This window comes from Thunnus thynnus, chromosome 12, assembly GCF_963924715.1.
Source record: "Thunnus thynnus chromosome 12, fThuThy2.1, whole genome shotgun sequence".
Classification (NCBI taxonomy): Eukaryota; Metazoa; Chordata; class Actinopteri; order Scombriformes; family Scombridae; genus Thunnus; species Thunnus thynnus.
In genome coordinates, this window is record NC_089528.1 from 9,241,732 (window position 1) to 9,261,751 (window position 20,020).

Here is a 20,020-nt window from a genome sequence, read left to right on the forward strand (position 1 = left end):
GAGGTAACACACAATAATCGCTGAATGATTTAATGAGTATTGGGGTGGGGTGGATGTTAACATAATACATTTTTTATTCTATTCTATCGTTTACTTTTCTTCAAATTTCAATTTCTAACACTGGTCTGCATTTGCACACAACGTTGTGATGAAATAATGCATCAGCAGGGAAGTGAGAGCTCTTTGTTTCTCTCACGTCTCTGGTACATATTCAGGCTGTCAGCCCACTCAAAGGAACGTGTCACTAATAAAAAGTATTTAGATTTATAATCTATGAACAATGTTCTAAAGGACGCAGACAGTATGAAGAGTGCAATGAGATCCTCAGCAAATTAATAAATTATGAATAAGTTTTTTTTCTGCTGTTTCACCCAAAAGCAATCAAAACATGAGCCCCAAAAGGCACAATTACTACACTACTAGTCACTTCATATTTAAATCCAAAACTACACTTCATAAGTGATCATTCATTTCTGAAAGAATACAGATGACAGTTGCAAACTATTATCTCTACTATTTAGATATATTTAGTTTATTTTGTCTCCATCATCTGGTCAAAGATTGTCACAACAACTATATTTCATATCCTGTATTGTGCAGTCACCTCCGTCTCAAGAGGGTCTTCACAGACTGTCCTGCAATCACTGAATAATATTTAAATTATTGACATGAATTATTTACATGTCTATCAGCTTGTATAAACCAAAGACTTGTACAGCAGTAAGTATACAAAGTAAAAGACATTTTTAGAATCATGTGCCAAAATAGAACATGAATTTCAGTGTGTACAGGGCCATTGTTCAGGACATGCTACCAGACTTTTGAAGCTTTATTTATAACCCACAGTCATGCAATCCTGAAGGAAGTTTTAAAAGTGGACACTGCAGATAAAGCAAGTGATAAAGCAGTTTTATCCAAATGATCATTCAAAGACTCAACAGTTGTGAGGTGATTGTTTATTGTAGCAACAAACACGTAAAGCTAAACAAACTTGTATACAGTTTGAAGGGGGAAAGAAATATACATCCATATTTTCAACAATAATTTTGGAACGCATTTATCCATGTTGACAGAATTTGAAAGCCCTCCCAAATAAAGACCAATTGTGTCTGCATTCTCATAGAAGAGTTTCTTTTTTAGCGGTTGCTCAGTAATTTGCCAATTTCAGAAATGCAACTTCCAGCACATGTCTTATTACAGCCCAGCAGATCAGCATAATCACTCAGACTATAAATGGTTAGGTTTATTATAATTTAGGTTTTTCTACTGAGGGATAACATTAGCAACAGTGAGACCAGATTTACTAAAAACAAAAGGGGTTACCTAATCATCTACTGTCACATACATTTGTTCTTTCAGGTTTCACTATTTTCATTATCCTTCTTTCATTCTCATCTAAAATGTGTCGTAGCATGACAGGCTTTTACACCAGTAACTTGATTCTACCAGACAACAGGAAAAAGAAAGAAATACAGAAGTGTCAAAACTAAACAAAAACAAGCCAAATATACATCCTCAAAAGCCTCAATATACTGAATGAAGAAACTCGGCTCTATAATGCAGTGATGAAACAAAAGGCACATTTAAATCTCTTTAAAAACAATGAATGAACTCATCAAAATAGAAGATAGAATGTACTTTCACACTGGATCATTAAAAACAAAAACCCACATTGCAGATTGCTGATCTTTTATGGAACACACCACTGTTATCACAGTGGTCCCAAACACATTTCTATCATGTTCTCTTGGAAGCAAAAAAGACCTTCCATAGCAGTTCAATATGCAGCCCAAAGAAAAGATTTGATTTAAAAATGAGAAAAAACTACAGAAATCCAGAAGAGAAGACAGACACGCAGATCCTTCAACTTAATAAACGCATGGAAATGTTTTTTCACAAAAGATTAAGTTGAAAATCATTCTTTCAGATCTCAAGATGATGCGCAAGATGATGCATTGTGTAGCAATGTATTGTATATTTACACATTATGGGAAACACTGTCCCCGATAATAAAAACATCCACCCCTACAGTGAAATATGGAGGGCCCTGCCTCCGATATGGATATACACTGGTAGGCAAAAACTACCTTCTTCTTTTTCACATTATGGAAGACACTGCTCCCGATAATGTTGTCAGGATGAGAAGTGTGCATGTACCAAGGGACCGGTACTGACCAACAGCCTGAGTTGTTCAGTGAATATTGTCATAGGTTTGATATGCGAGTTGGCCTTGCCTTAAAGACCAATCCAGTGTCAGTTAAGTAGACAAAAATATGACCTCAGTTGTTGAAGCTCTTGTGTGTTCGGTACCGACCGTCGGTCAACATGTTCACTTCTTTAAGCAGATGCTGCTTTTGTCATTTCGACAGTATAACTGTCATAATTATGGAAGGCACTGCTCCCGATAATTATACATTTCTTATGAAAAGGCAATAAAAAAACTATTTATAGTGAACCCTGCCACTGATAAATTACACAATACATAGACATACGATTTCTGTTTCAGTGCCACGTAGTTGAAGAAACTTCTGTGTGTTAAGGCTGAAGGCTTAATTAAGTATTATCATTAATGTTATACTGATACTGTGCTGAATAAGCATCACTTTCACTACATTCAACCCATTCATGGGGTAACACTTCTTTGCATATATCCACCACATAACATAACAACATATCCAAGATGTGGTATTTAAGTACCACATGTTACAATTCTTAAAGATTTTTTCTTTCCATGTATTGATCTGCTACTGAAACTTCTGTGTGTTAAGGCTGAAGGCTTAATTAAGTAATATCATTAATGTTTGGCTTTTTGGAGAATTTCAGTCAGAAGTGAGATGAGGCAGCTTTTAACTAAAGTGTTGAAATTTATGGAAGAGAGGTGACCTGATGGTGACTTTTATAATTTCCTGAATCAAGTGCAGCCAATTTGAAAAGCTGTGTAACTGCGACTTTTGTTAATGATAACAGCTTGTTGGTTTTCATACTGTGGTAATTGGATCAAACCATTAACAATGGTGTGAGGATTTTTAGATTTCATTATCCAGAGACCAGATGTCCCCTGCTAATGAGTTGGCACAGCCCTGAATGGTCCAGGTCGCCAGGGCAAACTGGTTCCGGAGCAGGTCGGCCTCAGCCTCGGGGTTGTCATTCCTGAGGGCTTCAAGGTGGTTGAGCAGCCCCTGGAGTGTGTGCGGGCCAGAGCCAAGCAGGATGTGGCGGAAAGGACTATCTCTGGGGGACACATACTGTGACAGGAAGTTCCTTTCCACCTACAGAAATGAGGGGAGGAGCACAGGATAAATACGGGTTTCGTAAAAGTCATTGGAATACTGTTTTGTATGATGCTTAACATTAATGTTTTTATTTTCCTTATTACCTTGAGTCTAAGGAACATAACCTTTGAACTAAAAATGTCCTATTCTCTTGTTGCCTCTCTCCACTGGTACGTCAAGAGGTGCAGGCCATTTTTAATTTTTACAGCCAGAAACACCATTCTGAGTGCCTCTGATGAGCCAATATAAGTAGACTTTTTTTCTAAATACAAGTTTGTCAGTTCAATAAATAAAACAATTTCCTTTTTTAAAAGCAAGAGCGTCTAGCCCATAAAACTTATCATTCATTTCTCAAGATACCTCAGATCTCAGATATGTTGATTGCATTCACACAGAATATGCCTCATTAATATTGTTTTTGGCATTCATCAAAAGGATGTGTGCTCTACAGGTCTTACCGTCATGATGCGGTCATTGATGATGCGGCACATCTCGATGTCCTCCAGGTCGATGTTCAAGATGTCTGCTGCCAGGTTGCGAGAGGCTCGGCTGTAGGAGCCAGAGGCTGAGATCAACCACTGCACTGTCAGAGTCTTGGGCAGCAGATGGGGCTGCAACTGGAAACACAGAAGATTCACAGGGGTGATTTAGGGTTCACCACAAGATTCACGTGCATCTTCTGGATATATTTGAGTAAGCAGCAATTAGACAAAAAGTGGTGACGAAATTAATCATAGGGCATTAAAAAACAGCTAAATCTGGTACTTTACAAAGCTTGAATTTCAACCAGGAGTTAAAAATCTCTAACACTAACTAACTGCTGAGCCAACTGTTAGGAAATTCAATACAAATCTCCAGGATCACAACTGGACACCTACCCTCTGAACATTCTTGAGTTTTGCGTTGATCTGAGCCACACGAGTACGTATCATCTTGTCATACTTTGTCACATCCATCCTCAGCAGATGGTCATGGACCAGCCTCAGTGCCATATGACCTGCAAACCGGGCCGCAATTTCAGCCAACTGAGGAACTTGGCCAGACGTGGCCGAGTTCAACTTCTCCCGGGTATCCAGCAATGTGCCAAAGTACGGGTACTCCTGAGAAGGCAAATCAAGATGTGTTGAGGATTAGAGTTAGGAAAGGATTACTCAGACTTTGATCAAATAACACAATGTACAAGGTTGTCCTGGATTATGAGTTTCTGCTTCAAAAAGATGTATTTTACTGATAGTACAGTGAGCTAACTTACTGAACTCCCAGAGGTGAACCCAAATGAGACAGAGGGAATGCCAGAAAAGGCAAGGAAAGGATACGCAGCATTTTCCAACTTCAGAGGCTCCATCCTGAAAAACAAACACATGCAAAATGCAGATTTAGCTTTGCTCTGTAGTTGTGAATGTGATACTAGTGAGAGAAGCGTGGATGTCATGGAGATGTATAAACACCAACTTACACATTCGACTCCCAGTTGCCTTTTCCATATTGAGAACGGAGAGACACGTCACTGCTTGGGCTTTTCACCTACAAAGAAGACAGTTGTGTTTGTACATTATATCCTAACATTTGCAAAAATTCACAAAGAAATTGATGAATGAAATGAATTAATATGTATTCAACTAAACTAAACTAAAAGTCTACTTTCTGTGGATTTACCTCTGTCAGAGCATTTGCGATTACACTGTACATCAAAGGACTGGCCGCTACTTTAAACCCATTCCGACCTGGAAAAGGAGACTTAAATTCAGTCATTCTGAAAATCACTCATGGTAGTCTAAAACAAACCTGATTAATATCACAACTTTCATATCACTCAGAGATCATTTAGGTAATATGCCAATTTTTATACAGTATATAGAGTTATATTTAAGATTCAGCATGGAAAGTGTCCTTTAAGACACTTTGTTAAACTCATGGACAGCACGTCCAGGAAAACAAGGAGAGTAGGGGTGTGCCCGAATACAAATACATTATTCGGCAAAACACAAATAGTGTTGTTTTTTTTTGTTTTTTTTACAAATATTTATTTCGTACACATATTTAAAAAACTGTTTGTTTTCGGGAAGCGAAAAAAAAACATGTCAAATACCAGCACGCAGGTTGGTTACATTGCTATCTCAGTCTCTCTCCTCTGCTCCACTGTTACATCTTTCAGCAGGTCTCAACTAGGGGAGTCACATCCACCTGCTACATAACGCATATTTCCTAATTTGGACATCACTCCCGGAGTTTGGGGTGTTCCCCAGAGATAAAGCTGAGCTACTGACACAAGCGAAGTGCTCCCAAGGGACTCTCCATAATCCGTTGTCCCCTTCTCCTTTTCACAAAGTCAGGTTGTAAAAAATAAGCAATAAATGAAAAGTGCAAAGCAATAATCACCTTTGGAGTTCTTCCCTACATGTTACATGGTGTGCTGTCTCTGTGTTATGGGTGCATAAATAGGTAGAGGTCTGTCTGCAATGAGGTGATGAGTAAGGTTTTAGCTCAATAGTCAGGGCAGTCGTCTATGATCTGGGAGACTCCAGTTTGAGACCCAGTGTGGGGACCTCCTTCGTAAGGTAGTTAATTCATGAACACTTATTTTAACACTTTAATTTTCTAAAATTAAAAGTGTAATAAAAACAAAAACAGGATTTTCAAGCCTATTTCCACTTTGATTCAATACAAATACAAATATAAATAATTTTGCTGCCTCAACAAATATAGATACAAATACAAATACTGGGCTCTCTGCACATCCCTAAAGGATAGTTGACAGAGGTAACTGTATGGTCCCATGTAGGTAGAGCAAATTTGTACAATCAGCTTTTTCTGAGAGAGTACTCTACCTATGGAAATGCAATATAGCATATAGCATTTTTTAAATCAAATTTAAAATATGGTTATACTCAGATATGTGTTCATAAAGGACATATTTTTATTAACTCTGACTTGTTTTTTATACCGTCTCATTATAGTGTTTGTTATTGATTGTTGGGACAGAGTTGTGATACATTTTCTCCAGTTTTTTCCTCTTAATTCTGTTATGTATTAACTGCCTTACCCATTGGTCAATATTAAGTTGAGTTGAGACTATGGGTACAAATTAGCTATTGAGCTAACCCAGTGAATGTCAGTGTTGATTAATGTGCACTGTCCCCTATAAATAAATAAATGGTCATATTGTGCATGTAGGGGGGAGAATCTGGACTTTAGTAATAAAACTTGAGACAAAGGTCAAAGATGTTTCTAACAATGACAGTAAATACCTGTTACAACGCGATCCAGGTTGATGTAGGAAAAGGCTTTCATGCTCAGAGAAGACAGATAACCCTGGATATACAAAAGATAAGATTACGAACACCAATCAGCATCATTACTGTGTTAAAACTGATGATCAAAAAAAAAATGCTGAGCCTTAAGTACAAAAATCATGTCATTCTCACCTCCAACCACTCAGTGGCGCCCACACTCCCATATTCTCCAGCACTCCAGCTAGCAAACACAATGCTCCTCCTTGGCTTGAATCCATCTGTCAAGGCAGTAACAAATGTATATTAACAAAAATATAACAGAAAATGTTTGACATGACTTGAAAAGGCATATCCAATGACTTTCTTCAGGTCCTCCATGGCAGATATAAGGTAAGATGTGATATGAAGTGTGCATCAACTCCTTCAATATATATAATAAACTAAAGACCAGCAGTCTCCTGTGACTTACCGTTCTTCACCATGTCTGAGATGGAACGAGCCAGCTCAACAAGGACACTGGTTCCGACGGTTGATGTAGCAAAACCTGGACCCCATGCATCCCTCTGGGCACCAATAACCACATATCGATCTAAGATAGAAACACAATGACACAACATGTCATTCACATTCTTTTAAGTACACTGTGTGGCTGATCATAGTACATTTGTTGAATGAACATATCATTGTACCTGCATCCACAAACCCTTTGATGACCCCAAAGACATTATTTATCTTTTTCTCAGCAAGAACGTTGTTGACCTCCACAGTAATGACATCATTCTCATCTCCCAGTTTGGTGACACCTCCCCACTCTTGTGGCACACTCTGACCCCCCAGATTCCTGTGAGATGCAGACAACAAACATTTACTCTATGTAATCTATGACAGGGCCAACTGTAGAAGACAATCACAGAGCGAGGAAAGAGGAATATCTGAAGCTGATAGACAAGGTACTGCATTTATTGTGATCTTTTTTTAGTGAATTGTTTCAGATGGTCTGTAGCGTACACAAGACTTACATCAGAATGCTGTTAGCCATACGTGTGGTGATGGTCTGAGCCAAGATTTTTGGCAGGCCTGAAGACTGGACAGGAGGAAACTGGGTGTGGTTGAAGGAGGGGAAGCCAGGGGTGTAGGGATCCCCTGAACCCATGTGGACCTTTGGGAGACAGAACAGACAGAGAAATCATCATACAGTACGTTTTACCTCTTTGACAGTTACATGTTTAATGTTTTTTGTTCCAGACTAATCTCAGGATTTTCCCAGCAACATGTAGCCAAACATTTAGGCTGAACTAAAAAACACACAATTTATACAATGATTTCTACACTCTGTTCTCTTTCTCTACTCCTATTAGAAATCAAATATTCCTGCTGATGATTTGTTTTAAGCCTTAGTCCCATATTGCTACATTACATATAACCACTAATAAAAGAAAATGCTCCATGGCGACGCCACTACTGGTCAAAAACTCCACAGAGTACCTTTAATGCGGTCTGATATATTTCATGTCTTCAGTACAATGAACAAACTAAATATGTATGCAAACAGTTGATGGTATGCTCTTAAATATGAACATCCAAAATAAAAATATGTCTCTCCAGTGGAGTTCATCTTCCATCATGAAGCTACAGAACTGTCCACACTCACATGTCCAAAGAGCTGAGTGGTGTCTCCGATAGAGTAATCAGCAAGGTCTGCATAGATCAACACAGCAGAAGCATTCATTTTGGCAGCATTGGCTACCTGTAAACACAAAGGAAAATGCTAATGGAAAAATAATGACACAAAAGCATGTACTTTACACTGACTAAGGAAAAAGGGAAAGATAGGGAAAAAAGTTTACAGGGATATTATTTTTACTTATTTCTTATTGCTTACTGAAAAGCACCCACCTTTTCTGCAAAGCTGATCTTACCAGCTCTGACCAGCATCACCCTGCCATTAAGGTTGATGTTCCTGTCCCGCAGCAACCTGAAGTCACTTTCCTGTCCATAGTATGCATACAGGATGGCACCCTGGACCGAAACAAAAAGAAAAAGGTTTTTACCCCATTGTTTTTTGTTACTGTTAACAGAATGAATGAATTGCACATTAAATTGATCAAAATCATTTTACTGCATTTTTCTCTTTCCTGATTATTTTCATATTTGGATTATTGACTTACCGTTACTTTTCCATTGGTGCTATAGGACAGGAATCCATCTAGCCGCTCCTCTTGCCCGTTCTTGAAAACAAGTTTGTTGAAGCCGGAAGCTGGGGGGTCCTGCACCTTAATATAGTGCTCGTCGATCCAGGTGTTCATGTTATACTCCTTAAACCTCTTGTGCACCTTTTTCCCCAGATCTTCATCACCTGGAGAACCAGCCCGGTGGTTGACACTGGAAAATTCACTGGGATAGGAGGAAATAAAACATGAGCGGAAAAGAAAATGGAGGCAAGAAAACAGGAGAAAATGATTCACTTTTTAAAATGCAACTCCGATAAAGAAGTTGGCAGGAATGGTCATTGTGGGGAAGGCTAACATTGTCTCACAGCAGATTCCACAGGCAGTGTGTGGAGTTTACATTTACCTGAAGGCAGTTTCGAACTTGGATGCACTCAATTTTTGAGCAAGGAGCTTTTTGACATCATCCCAGTCCATGAGGGGGGCAGCACCTGTCTCATAGGCAACAGCTTTTTCAAAAGGGTGCACGGAGGCTGCACAGTCCTTCTTCCGCTGGATGAGGGAGCCAATCATGTATGCTGGAAGTAGCAATGGTTTAAAATGAACAATGACAAAGAGGAAGAGGGCAAAGAGCCAAGGACAGACTAAAGGCATCAAATTATAGCCTAAACCACACAGTCAGCATTTTGAAATTCTATACCACCAACTGACAATGACAGTACTGTAAATTATGTTTACCTTACACCACCCAAGAAACTCTTTCCACTCACACCCAGTAAAACACATTTTATTTAATCAACTACTAAATGCCAAAGCCTGAAAGCTACAGATAGATGTTTGTATTAGTCTCTCGGTGTTGCTCAAGAGAGACATAAAAAGCAGATTTGGTGACAATGCCCTACACGAGCCTTAAAGTTTAGTTTTAAGTCAGAAGTTTGATAAAAAATTCAATTTTGGGGCCAGTTTCTCTTTCTGAGTCATAGATTAAAATGTAGTGGCCCTAAGACTGATCCATGGGGTTCTCCACAAGTTATTTTAAATGCAAACTTAAAAGCAGCTGCTCCAGTCAACTATCCCCTCTTACCAATGATGAAGATGAGGAGGGTGGTGGCTGCCATGAAGCAGAGGTTCTTGGGTGTGCGTCCAAGTTTTTGAGCCACGTAGGGTTTGCGGTTGGCGTTGTGACTGAGGTGGGCCCCCACGCCATTTTCCCCAGCCTCCTCATCCATGTCTGATGACAGCTTCATCTCCACCTGGCTGTTATCCCTTTCCATGTTCTGGGTCAAGTTGAAACGTGTGTAGGAGTGTGGCTCCCCATTAAACTATAATGACAGAACAATGCAGGGATGAGGAGAAAATTTGGTCTCATTTAACTAGGAACACATACAAAGCAGATAATGTTAATTGTTAATGGAACCTATGATTCCAGGGCATGAGCTAGAATCTATTACCAAGAGTGGTTTGTACAGTTTTTGGTACCCCTTTCAAAAAAGCCATAATTAACACCAGGTTTATGAGTTGTAACTAACTGCTTTATTTATGTTAATACATCCTTAATTAATGCTTATTTGATCTGTAATAAGTCATTAATAGCTTTGAGGATACTATATGTTGTTCCTATATCTACCTCCAGTATTAGTTCCTTTTATTTTAGCTAGCTCTGAAATTCATCAGGAAGACCCCTCTCAATGGACCATTCAGTCACCTACCATCTGAAAAAAAAGAGCCTTAGAATGACCAGATGACTACCCAAAACATAGCAGTTTGCTTATATCTTATTAACAGTTACATTTAGGCTTCCTTTATTGCATAAAAAATATACAGCATTTGTGGGAAACTGCAGGCATTACCCTTTATTGTTGGTTGACTAAGAAATTTCAACAGTCTATAGAACATGTACAGTAATTTAAGCAAACCTGTTTTTTTAAACCAAAAAAGTTCAGTATCTATTTCGTTTCAGTTTCAAGATCGCCCACTTTTTCTAGCTCTCATTTTTTTCCATTATCATTTAACAAATAAGCACATATAAACGTATCCTCCAGTGTGTGTATTGCTCTAAAGTTCTATGATTTAAAGCTCAATGATTGTACTTTTTGACAAACCATGTTTAGGTTTTCGGTTCTACAAACATGGCAAAAGCACAAGCTTATGTGCCAATAAGAACTCAAAAATATCTCCCCAATACATAACATGCATAAATATAGAATGTCAAACAAGTGTACAACAAAATACACTTACATTAGTTTCCTTTCAAGAGCTAAAACCAACAGATGACAGATGACTTTAAAGTGAGAATGATGCAAGAACTCTTACCAGGAGGATCTGCCGAGAGGAAATGGGAAACTACTCCCTGTTTCCATTAAAGTTTACATATTAATTAAAATAAAAAGTCATTTTATAATTGTGATAAAAGTATACAAATATATTTGCTGCTTAATAGAAAATCAAATATAAATAAAAATTTAAATAATATTTATTTTGCAATTTGTGTTTAAAGTCTGCCCCACCTACTTACAGAAAAACAGGAGGTAGTTCTCCATTAGTGGAACTGACTGTGTGGTACTCATTTTCAGTTTCCCACCTTCTGTTGTTTCCCTCAGATATCAAAGATTGATTTTGTTTTTACAGCTGTTTGACATTCTATAGTGATGCATGTCACTTATTTCATGGATATGTTGAATATCCATCTTGGCACATGATTGTTGTGTTGTTTTTCTTGGCATTTACATTGACTGATGTGTACTTTGCTATCAGCTCATGATTAGCTATTAGTTCAATGGATCTATAATAAGTTACAAAGAAAATGTGAATTTGACTTATACATACCTGATTATACTGCAACAATTTTATTTCCAGTTAGGCAGATTTACTGTAATTATTCTGCCTTTCTCAATAGTGCAAAAGTGTGCTCAATTTTGACAAAATGCTTCACTGATAAAACAGCTGTAGGTTTCCATATTTCTTATTTAAGGCTTATTACTGATCTATAAAGAATTAATGATTTGTTAAATTTATTTATTCTGATACAGTTAATGTATTTAAATGATTAAAAGCAGTGAGTTATAAACCCTTTAGAAAAACATGCCTTATTAGAAAGTGGTGCAGATTTTTTCTAACTTGTAATTCTTGCTGTGTTCTACTATGTACTTCAATGTAAGTACTTTTAAATAATAAGTCAACATCAACTGCACTGAAAATACTTCTCTGAGTCCCAAATAATTATTCAGCATTGTGTTGAGGAAAAGCAGTAAGTATTTGTTCCCAACAGTCATTTCAGAGGGTGTAACAATTACATCCCATTATGGAGAGGATAATTCCTTAGAGACAGGTTTGTTCTTTTAGCCTTTAAAGTTATAATACTGATAACAATACTCACAATTTTCGATATTGTTGACCTAGCTTGATCCATTGCTGCTTCACAGGAATCTAAAAAAGCAAAGCGAACAAGAAAAGTCAGACTTTTAGTATGCTTATCAGAACAGTCATCTTTCAAGTCTACAATGGATGAATGTTTTATATTCAAGAATCACAGGCCGAATATTACTTTATTTATTTAATCTACTTTATTTATTTATTTTTAGGCAGATTTATTTTAACTATTCTGTCTTTCTCAACATTGCAACAGTGTGCTCAGTTTTGATTATATGTTTTACTAATAAAACAGCTGTAGGTTTCCATTTTCTTATTTAAGGCGTATTCAGGGATTAAAGCAAAAAAAAATAAATATTTTGACTGATTTTTTTTTTTCAAGCTGTAGCCAATTCATATTCCCCATCTGCAATTTGTAAACATGTTACAGGTTACATTACTTGACACCTGCTAAACAAAAAACACAATATATAAAATTATGAGATTTCAGCACCACTACATACATAAACATGTGCTCTAATGCAGCCATCAAGTTTAAATACTCTAGACTAATAATATTTTAAGGGCAGAAGATGCTTTTGAACAGCTTTTCTACTGCCAGTTTTCTTTTTTGCAAAGCTTGTCTCAATTTTTACTCTTTCAAATAATCAACCATCTACATAATTTTTCAGTACATACATTTTTATTTTTCTTATTAATTATTATTATACACAAGATTAAGGGAAGACAACACACCTGAAATTGCTAGATTTGTTCTGACTTATTTCATGAGTTTGCCTAATTTGCATAATTGCATGACTGAAAAATAAAGGTTATAATATAGAAATATATGATATGTGGGTATGTTTCATTATGATAGAAGCACACAATGTATGTTGTCCCCATCTGTGGTGCCTGGCCTTAATCCACACCCATGTTTAGGCCTCTTACTTTTTAATGAGATTGAGTTACAGATTTTTTGGTGACTATACACCAAAACTAAACTATAAAACAAACACACCTCTGATCTGCTCACTGTATGGTGTTGATGAATTCTGAAGCAGGCCCGGCTTTAGACAACAGGAGGCCCTAAGCAAGATATTTTGGGGGGCCGTCCTCAAGCCAAAATGATACTTTCTGCATCTGTGAGTAGGCCTACGTGAGGCTCTGCTTGGGTCCGCACAATGTAAATTTTGTGATCATACGTTGTACCTGTGGGCTCTGTGTGGACATCCGCATACCTCCGATTTGTTGTAGTCATGGATGTATAAAGAGAACTGGATACAGGGTTAGGTTTAGGGTTATACTGGACTTTGAAGCAAATTTGACACAGCAGCCAAACCATGTAATTACAATGTCATGTGATGCACACTGCCCCAAAAAGCCTTTTTTCCCATAGACTTACATTGTGAAAGAGATGTCTATAAATCAGCAGATATTTTTTTTTAGCATCACAACCTCTGCGAAATGACTCATTTCACTATCACTAACTAACACTAACACTAATTTGATCTATTCAGTCTGATCACATTTCGCCCATTCAAGTTAGCCAGAAGGTTAAACCAGAAGTTAGCCATCTCAGCCGGTGGAAGCCTCTAGTAAGCATACTCCATGGACACATGCAACCCACAGGGCGTGCGCAGTGTGTTTTTTTCCAGTATTTCTTTAAAGCGGGAAGTGGCTTTTTTGGCTTCATGCGCCACTGAGCAACTTTCATAGGAATGAACAAAGCCCTGCCTCCAATGCCATATCTAGTTCTCTTTATACATCCATGGTTGTAGTCATCGATGTATTATAAGAGCTGGATACCGGACCAAAAATGACGCCCATTCAGTCCAATAAGAATTGCTCGGCTGACGCATACGCCAAAAAAAGTTTCTGGCTTCCAGGTTTGCTTCCTCATTGTGCAGCCGACTGAATATGTGCAGTTGTGTTTCCCACGCGGGCCCTGCCCACAAGTTCCTTGGCCCATCAACTTTACATTGTGGTGACGTCACAGATCTTTAAATCGCTTTTCTGGGCTCAATGAAAGTTTTACAAATATAAAACCTCCATGGGTCAAAAATTCATAATAGAAAAAGCAATAATTGACCTTGTTGGCAGTTCAGGGTGTCCTGACAACAATTTTTCGCTGCAATACTGCAAGTGACCACTGGGAAAAATTGGCTGCAAGTCTGAGTGGTGGCACTGTATCCAGCTCTTATAAAGCTGAAATTATAGTAGCCGCGTCCGCGAGGGCCCGCTAGGGATCTTGTTGTGTCCGCGCAGACCTGTCCACACCAGTCCGCACGGTCACAACGTTGTGTTCCTGTAGACAGTAATCTACTGTGCATGTGTGGAATGCGTTCTCCGAGTGGACCCCAGAAGGTAGTATAAACACATCAACTACCTGTCCATGGTGTCCGCAGCTGTCTATGTGCGTGTCCGTTTGGGAGTATAATGAAGCTTTAATACATCCATGGTTGTAGTCCACATGGCCACTACACTAGAAAGGCTACTTATACTTCTACTCAAGCGGACTCCAGAAAGTAGTATTTAAAGCTTTTGACAAGCTTGAACACCTCTTTATTTTACAGTCACTACAATATATTGGTTTTGGTAAAAAAAAAAAAAAAATATATATATATATATATATATATATATATATATATATATATATATATATATATATAGTATATTATATATATATATATATATAATATTGTTTCAATGTTGTACAAAGAAATAACAAGTGCTGTCTTTCTTCAGTCGGGGACTACTAGAAGGTTTGATGTTAAGAGAAGGATACGCCAAGGAGACCCAATTAATCCTCTTTTTATACTGGCAGCTGAGTTAATAGCACTGCATATTAAAAATAATGAAAGTATAAAACCATTAAATGTTAAATGAAATGGGCAGTTCCTTGATAATTGCACAATTAGCAGATGATGCAATGTTATTTTTAAAGGATTCTGACCAAATACTTAATGCTTTAAAGGCTGTGTCTATTTTTCAGATGCCTCAGGGTTGTGTTTAAATATAAAAGCGTGAGATCTTGGCGATAACACACAAACTTTAATTTATGATATTCCAGTCAAAAATGAAGAATATTAGGTAATAACAATCAGTAAAAAATCTTATTGAGATGGAGAGCTCTAATATTCAAGCTGTTTTGCAAATATAAACAATTCCAAAAAAAATTTTAATAGCTGGCTACAATGGAAAATTTCAATTTTTAGATGGAGATGGAAGGGATTTCAAGATTAATTTACCCAGCATATTCTTTAGCTGTACCAGACAGGTGTATTAAGTATCAAATTCATTATAATTTTATTTGGAATAATATGAAATACTTGATTCAAAAAGGTGATATGGTAAAATCAGTAGAAGAAAGGGGTATGGATGGAATTGATTTTGAGGTGATGAATGGTGCAATTAAATTAAAATGTTTGCAGACTTTTTTGAACGTTGTCTATGGTTTAGTTTACTGTCTTATATTTTTCAGATGGTAGAAGGAATTAATTTTCTTTTAAGATGTGATTTTGATCCCTTAAAATTGCCTTTTAAATGATCAAATTATCATATACAGGTATTACTATATTAGAAAATGCTTTATGAGTGTAACTTCACTTCACATAATGCTACAATTTGGAATAACAGGTGTATTTTACACAAGGGAAATCTTTATTTTATAAAGCTTGGATAGAAAAAAGGAATATTGGCTATAGTGCATTTAATGGATGAAGATGGTAATATTTTGAATCCGATTTTAAAATAAAATTTAATTTGGATTGCTTGTATAAACAATATTCTACCTGCATCTGCTACTCTATTTATTGACAATTACAATTTTTTAGATAGTAAATGTAAAATCAAACTTTTGAGATCATAATTACAAAAGAATCTTTTCTTCTCCCTGTTAAAAGAAAAGTGCTATCTCAAAGATTTTCAAGGACAGACACTATCAAAGTTAGAACTAGATATTTGTCATTTCCTTTATTACCTAAAATGAAGTAAGTTAATTTCAAAATGATTAACAATATTTATCCATGCAGAGAATTCTTAAGGTTAAGGTTTAATTTAGATAATAACACATGTACATTTTGTCAAGAAGATACTGAATCTCAGGAACATCTTTTCTACACCTGTACTATTGTCAAGACTTTGTTGGGACATAATGCATGAATGGTTACTTACAAAGACTGTAATACCTGTTTTTTAATATCATATTGTTAAGTTTGGTGATTTTATGCAAAACAAAGATGTTGAATTTATGTGTGTTAATATCTTGATTATGGGTAAATTTTGCCTACACAGATATAGATTTTTTAAAATTGCTCCAAGTTTTGTCGCATTTAAAAATGACTTGAAAATTTTCTGTCAGTCCTTAAAAAACTGGAAAATAGAAGTACCTTAAGACTTCTTAAGCTATATATTGATTAACCCCCCTTAAAGTTAATTTAATTTATATTTAGGTATTTATTATTTGTATTTGTTTTTATTTTGTTTTTGTTTTCCTTTTGTTGAATATGTTGTGGAATTATTGTTAAGTGTTTTTAACAATGATTGCTTCTATTAATTTGACAATGTTTAATAAAGCAGGGGAAAATTTCTCTCTGCTTTGCATAGCCAATGCAAACAAACATGCACTGCAGCTTCGTGAGTCTCAGAGACACCAATAAGATGGGGCCCACGTTTGGAGACAGTGTGACTCAGTTTCCCCGCCCCACTATCATAGACTGTATGCCCACCATGCTGGGGGCCCTGCACGCGATTAGTTCGCTTCTGCGTCAGGCCAGCTCTGCCCTGAAGCATGAAGTTGTGGAAATTCACAACTTGTTTTTTGGCGGATGTCCAGTTTAGCTATCTGAGGCTCATGCTAACGCTACACCAGCATGTTGAACAGAAACAGGTGCTCAGTTAATGCAGGCTGAGAGCTGAGTGTCAGACAGCAACATGCTTCCAACAGAATCAAAACAAAAGTGATGAACTGTATAAGTGACACTCCCTGCTCTGAGCATATATGCATTTTACCGGTGGTAGTAAATAAGGTTGGAGCGACATTTGTACGTCTATTGCAGCTGAACAGCTGTTTTCAATAGCTGGACTAACATTAGCTACAGTGAACACACATCACTCAATCATGTAGATCAGTTCTGCAGACAAACCAGTCAGACTGAAATCCACTGTGGGGAGATTGGAGTGACATGTTTTACATACATTGTAACACTATAACACCCACTGCACCTACAAATTATATATATTCATTTTAAAATACAAAATGTGCAATACATATCACTCACTACCCTATTTCAGAACAGGCTGTATATAGCTACTATAACCACCTACTATACAGTATGTGTAACGTCATTTTACCATTTACCATTACCTATGTTCGAAACAAAGTAAGAGTGGGCTACATTAGGAGTTAAAACACATTTCCAGCCGTATTGAGAAGACAAACCTGTGACAAAATGAATCTGTTCATTGATAAGACAGATCGCATACAGACACAGTCTGAAATGATAAATTAAATAACAAATAATGACTTAATTTAAAATTACTGAGCCCCATCTGTCACTATTCAACAACTGGCCCGACAAAATCCAAAGTATTACACAGAACAAACAGCTGCACAACTTCCAACTTCATTAGAGGACATTAATTAGATCAGACTAAATGCGTTGGACAGATCTAACAATTAAGTAACATTTAGCCAAATAAAAATAGCCTCAGCCTTCAACAATAAATAACCGTAACGTTATCTTATAAATCAGAATCAGAATCAGCTTTATTGGCCAAGTAGGCCTATGTCTACACATACAAGCAATTTGACTCCGGTTTAGTGATTCTCAGTGTAGTTACACAGAATAACAAGACAACAATCTTCAGAAATATACAAAGAATGATTGAACATTCAGCAACAATAATACGAATCTTACCTTATCTTGTTATTCCGTGATGTGGGACTCTGATGTTTGATCTGTCACTCGCAACTATGAACTGAAATTGGGCGATACTCTGTGTTTAGATACTTTCTTTACGCTCTGTATCGTGCGCGCTGTAAACAGTCTCATTGGCTCGCGTGTGTGTGTGTGTGACTATAGATATAGAAACGTTCATCTATGAGTGAGACAATCTGTGAAGAACATATGGTTGGATGCAGTTGTCAGTGTTTTTTTTTTTTTGTTGCACCATCTAAGTCCACAAACGAGATAGAGAATTAATGGGAAGTTTTCTCTCTCAAACACCATTGGCGCCCCACTTTACCCTCCTCCCACATTCTTCTTAAGTCGCGAATCTCTGTACCCCTTCAATTGCCCCTATATTGCAACACCTTATATGTTCATGTCAACAGCAACAGTGAACACAGCGGCTGAAAGCGTGGTGCCAAAGCTTCGGGTCCGTCCTGTAGGTCCTGTGGGCTGCCACTGCTTAAGCTCTGAATGATTTTAGCTGAGCCCGGCAAATTTCTGTTCTTCAAAACTGGTATTTTAATGTAACAGAATGGAACTTACCGTGGAGCGACACGGGGAGTGACAGAATGTGATAGGCTACTGCACATAACAAGATGCATACAGGTCATATATGTATTACAGGCAGTATAAAGTTCCTGTTTAGAGTTAACTGAGCGGTTTTCAGTGTTTCAGGCTTTTATCCACATTTCAGCGCAGAGACTGGTCCACAAAACAGCAGAGAGCACAAAAGCCTCAAATTGCATGTCTTTTAATTAGCAGAGGTGCGCACACAGAGCTCTCCACAATCACAACCAACTTCCATGTATTTTGCATATTTTACTTCCCTAGTATTTCACATCTATAACATAATCTACTGAAATGTCCATCAAAATAGGCTACAGATATTAATGTGACTCGGGCAGGTCTGAAACGTGTTAAATTAATGTCTGAATCCTAAAACAATGTTGTTCAGGTGTCACTGAATGAAATCCTGGATGTTGCAGAAACATCACTACTGCTGTTCTGTTTGTTGGCCACAGTTGGCTGCAGTACCACACAGCAGTATGCTGAAAACAATCCTGTGTAAAACTATACAAGGGGCTGTGTTGGTGTGGGCGTGTTGATTAAAGGGCCCACTCTTAAAGGAACATGTCACTAATTTTGCAATATCACTGCACTTGATGACTGCAGCGTCAACATAGTGTTACGGCTGTATGTGTTGCCTGTGTTTTTTGTCTCCTTCCTCTCCTGTCTATTGCTCCGCCCAGGTCATCTAGGCTATACAATCAGTCCACAATGAGGTGCACCTGGCCCAGGGAGGAAGGGTTATAAATGTCCAGGTTCCTGTTGCAGTGGGAGGCTTCTTGATTGTGGACTGCTGGTCTTGCCTCTCAACCTGGGATTTTATGTCAGTTAGTTTTTCTGTTGTATTTTGACTGCATTTATTTAGTGTCTTGGTTGTTTAGTGTTTCGTTAATAAATCCCATGGTTTGGGTGTTTTAAAAGGTATTTTACTTTGTTAAAAGTTTTATATTGGGTAAATGGTGGATTGTTGTTCGCCCCATCGGGCCGACCAAGGATGGGGCGTAACAATAGTGAATTTGGTTTTTGAAAAGTATTTAGATTTATAATCTATGAGCATGGTTCTGAAGGACAGAGACAGTATGAAGAGTGCAATGAGATCCCCAGCAAATAAACTTATTCATAATTTATTATGAATAAGTCTTTTTTTCTGCTGTTTCACCCACAAGCAATCAAAACATGAGCCCCAAAAGACACAATTACTACACTACTAGTCACCTCATATTTAAATCCAAAACTACACTTCATAAGTGATCATTCATTTCTGAAAGAATACAGATGACAGTTGCAAACTATTATCTCTACTATTTAGATATATTTAGTTTTTGTCTCCATCATCTGGTCAAAGATTGTCATAACTATATTTTCTATCCTGAATTGTGCAGTCACCTCCGTCTCAAGAGGGTCTTCACAGACTGTTCTGCAATCACTGAATAATATTTTAATTAATTATTGACATGAATTATTTACATGTCTATCAG

At 37.3% G+C, this 20,020-nt stretch overlaps 1 protein-coding gene across 1 annotated transcript; it reads right to left on the reverse strand.

Moving 5' to 3' along the window:
- Positions 1-941: 941 nt before the first annotated feature.
- LOC137193808 (transferrin receptor protein 1-like) lies at positions 942-18,064 on the reverse strand. The gene is made up of 18 exons (XM_067605195.1): positions 17,943-18,064; positions 12,050-12,099; positions 9,758-9,995; positions 9,080-9,251; positions 8,674-8,899; positions 8,402-8,524; positions 8,157-8,252; positions 7,525-7,664; positions 7,195-7,346; positions 6,975-7,094; positions 6,698-6,783; positions 6,521-6,584; positions 4,929-4,996; positions 4,729-4,796; positions 4,525-4,618; positions 4,151-4,372; positions 3,731-3,889; positions 942-3,269 (listed from the first exon to the last, which is right to left on the reverse strand). Exons 2-18 carry the CDS (start codon positions 12,080-12,082, stop codon positions 3,027-3,029), a joined length of 2,304 nt encoding a protein of 767 aa, XP_067461296.1. The 5' UTR covers positions 12,083-12,099; positions 17,943-18,064; the 3' UTR covers positions 942-3,026.
- Between the last annotated feature and the right edge of the window lie 1,956 nt (positions 18,065-20,020).

Bases quoted from the DNA above. Each gene is read 5' to 3' on its own strand.
- LOC137193808 (XM_067605195.1), bottom strand. From the start codon at position 12,082: ATGGATCAAGCTAGGTCAACAATATCGAAAATT. The intron at 9,252-9,757 runs GTAAGAGGGGAT...TGCTACTTCCAG, and splicing joins CCTCCTCATCTTCATCATTG to CATACATGATTGGCTCCCTC. The intron at 8,900-9,079 runs GTAAATGTAAAC...CTCCTATCCCAG, and splicing joins AAGTTCGAAACTGCCTTCAG to TGAATTTTCCAGTGTCAACC.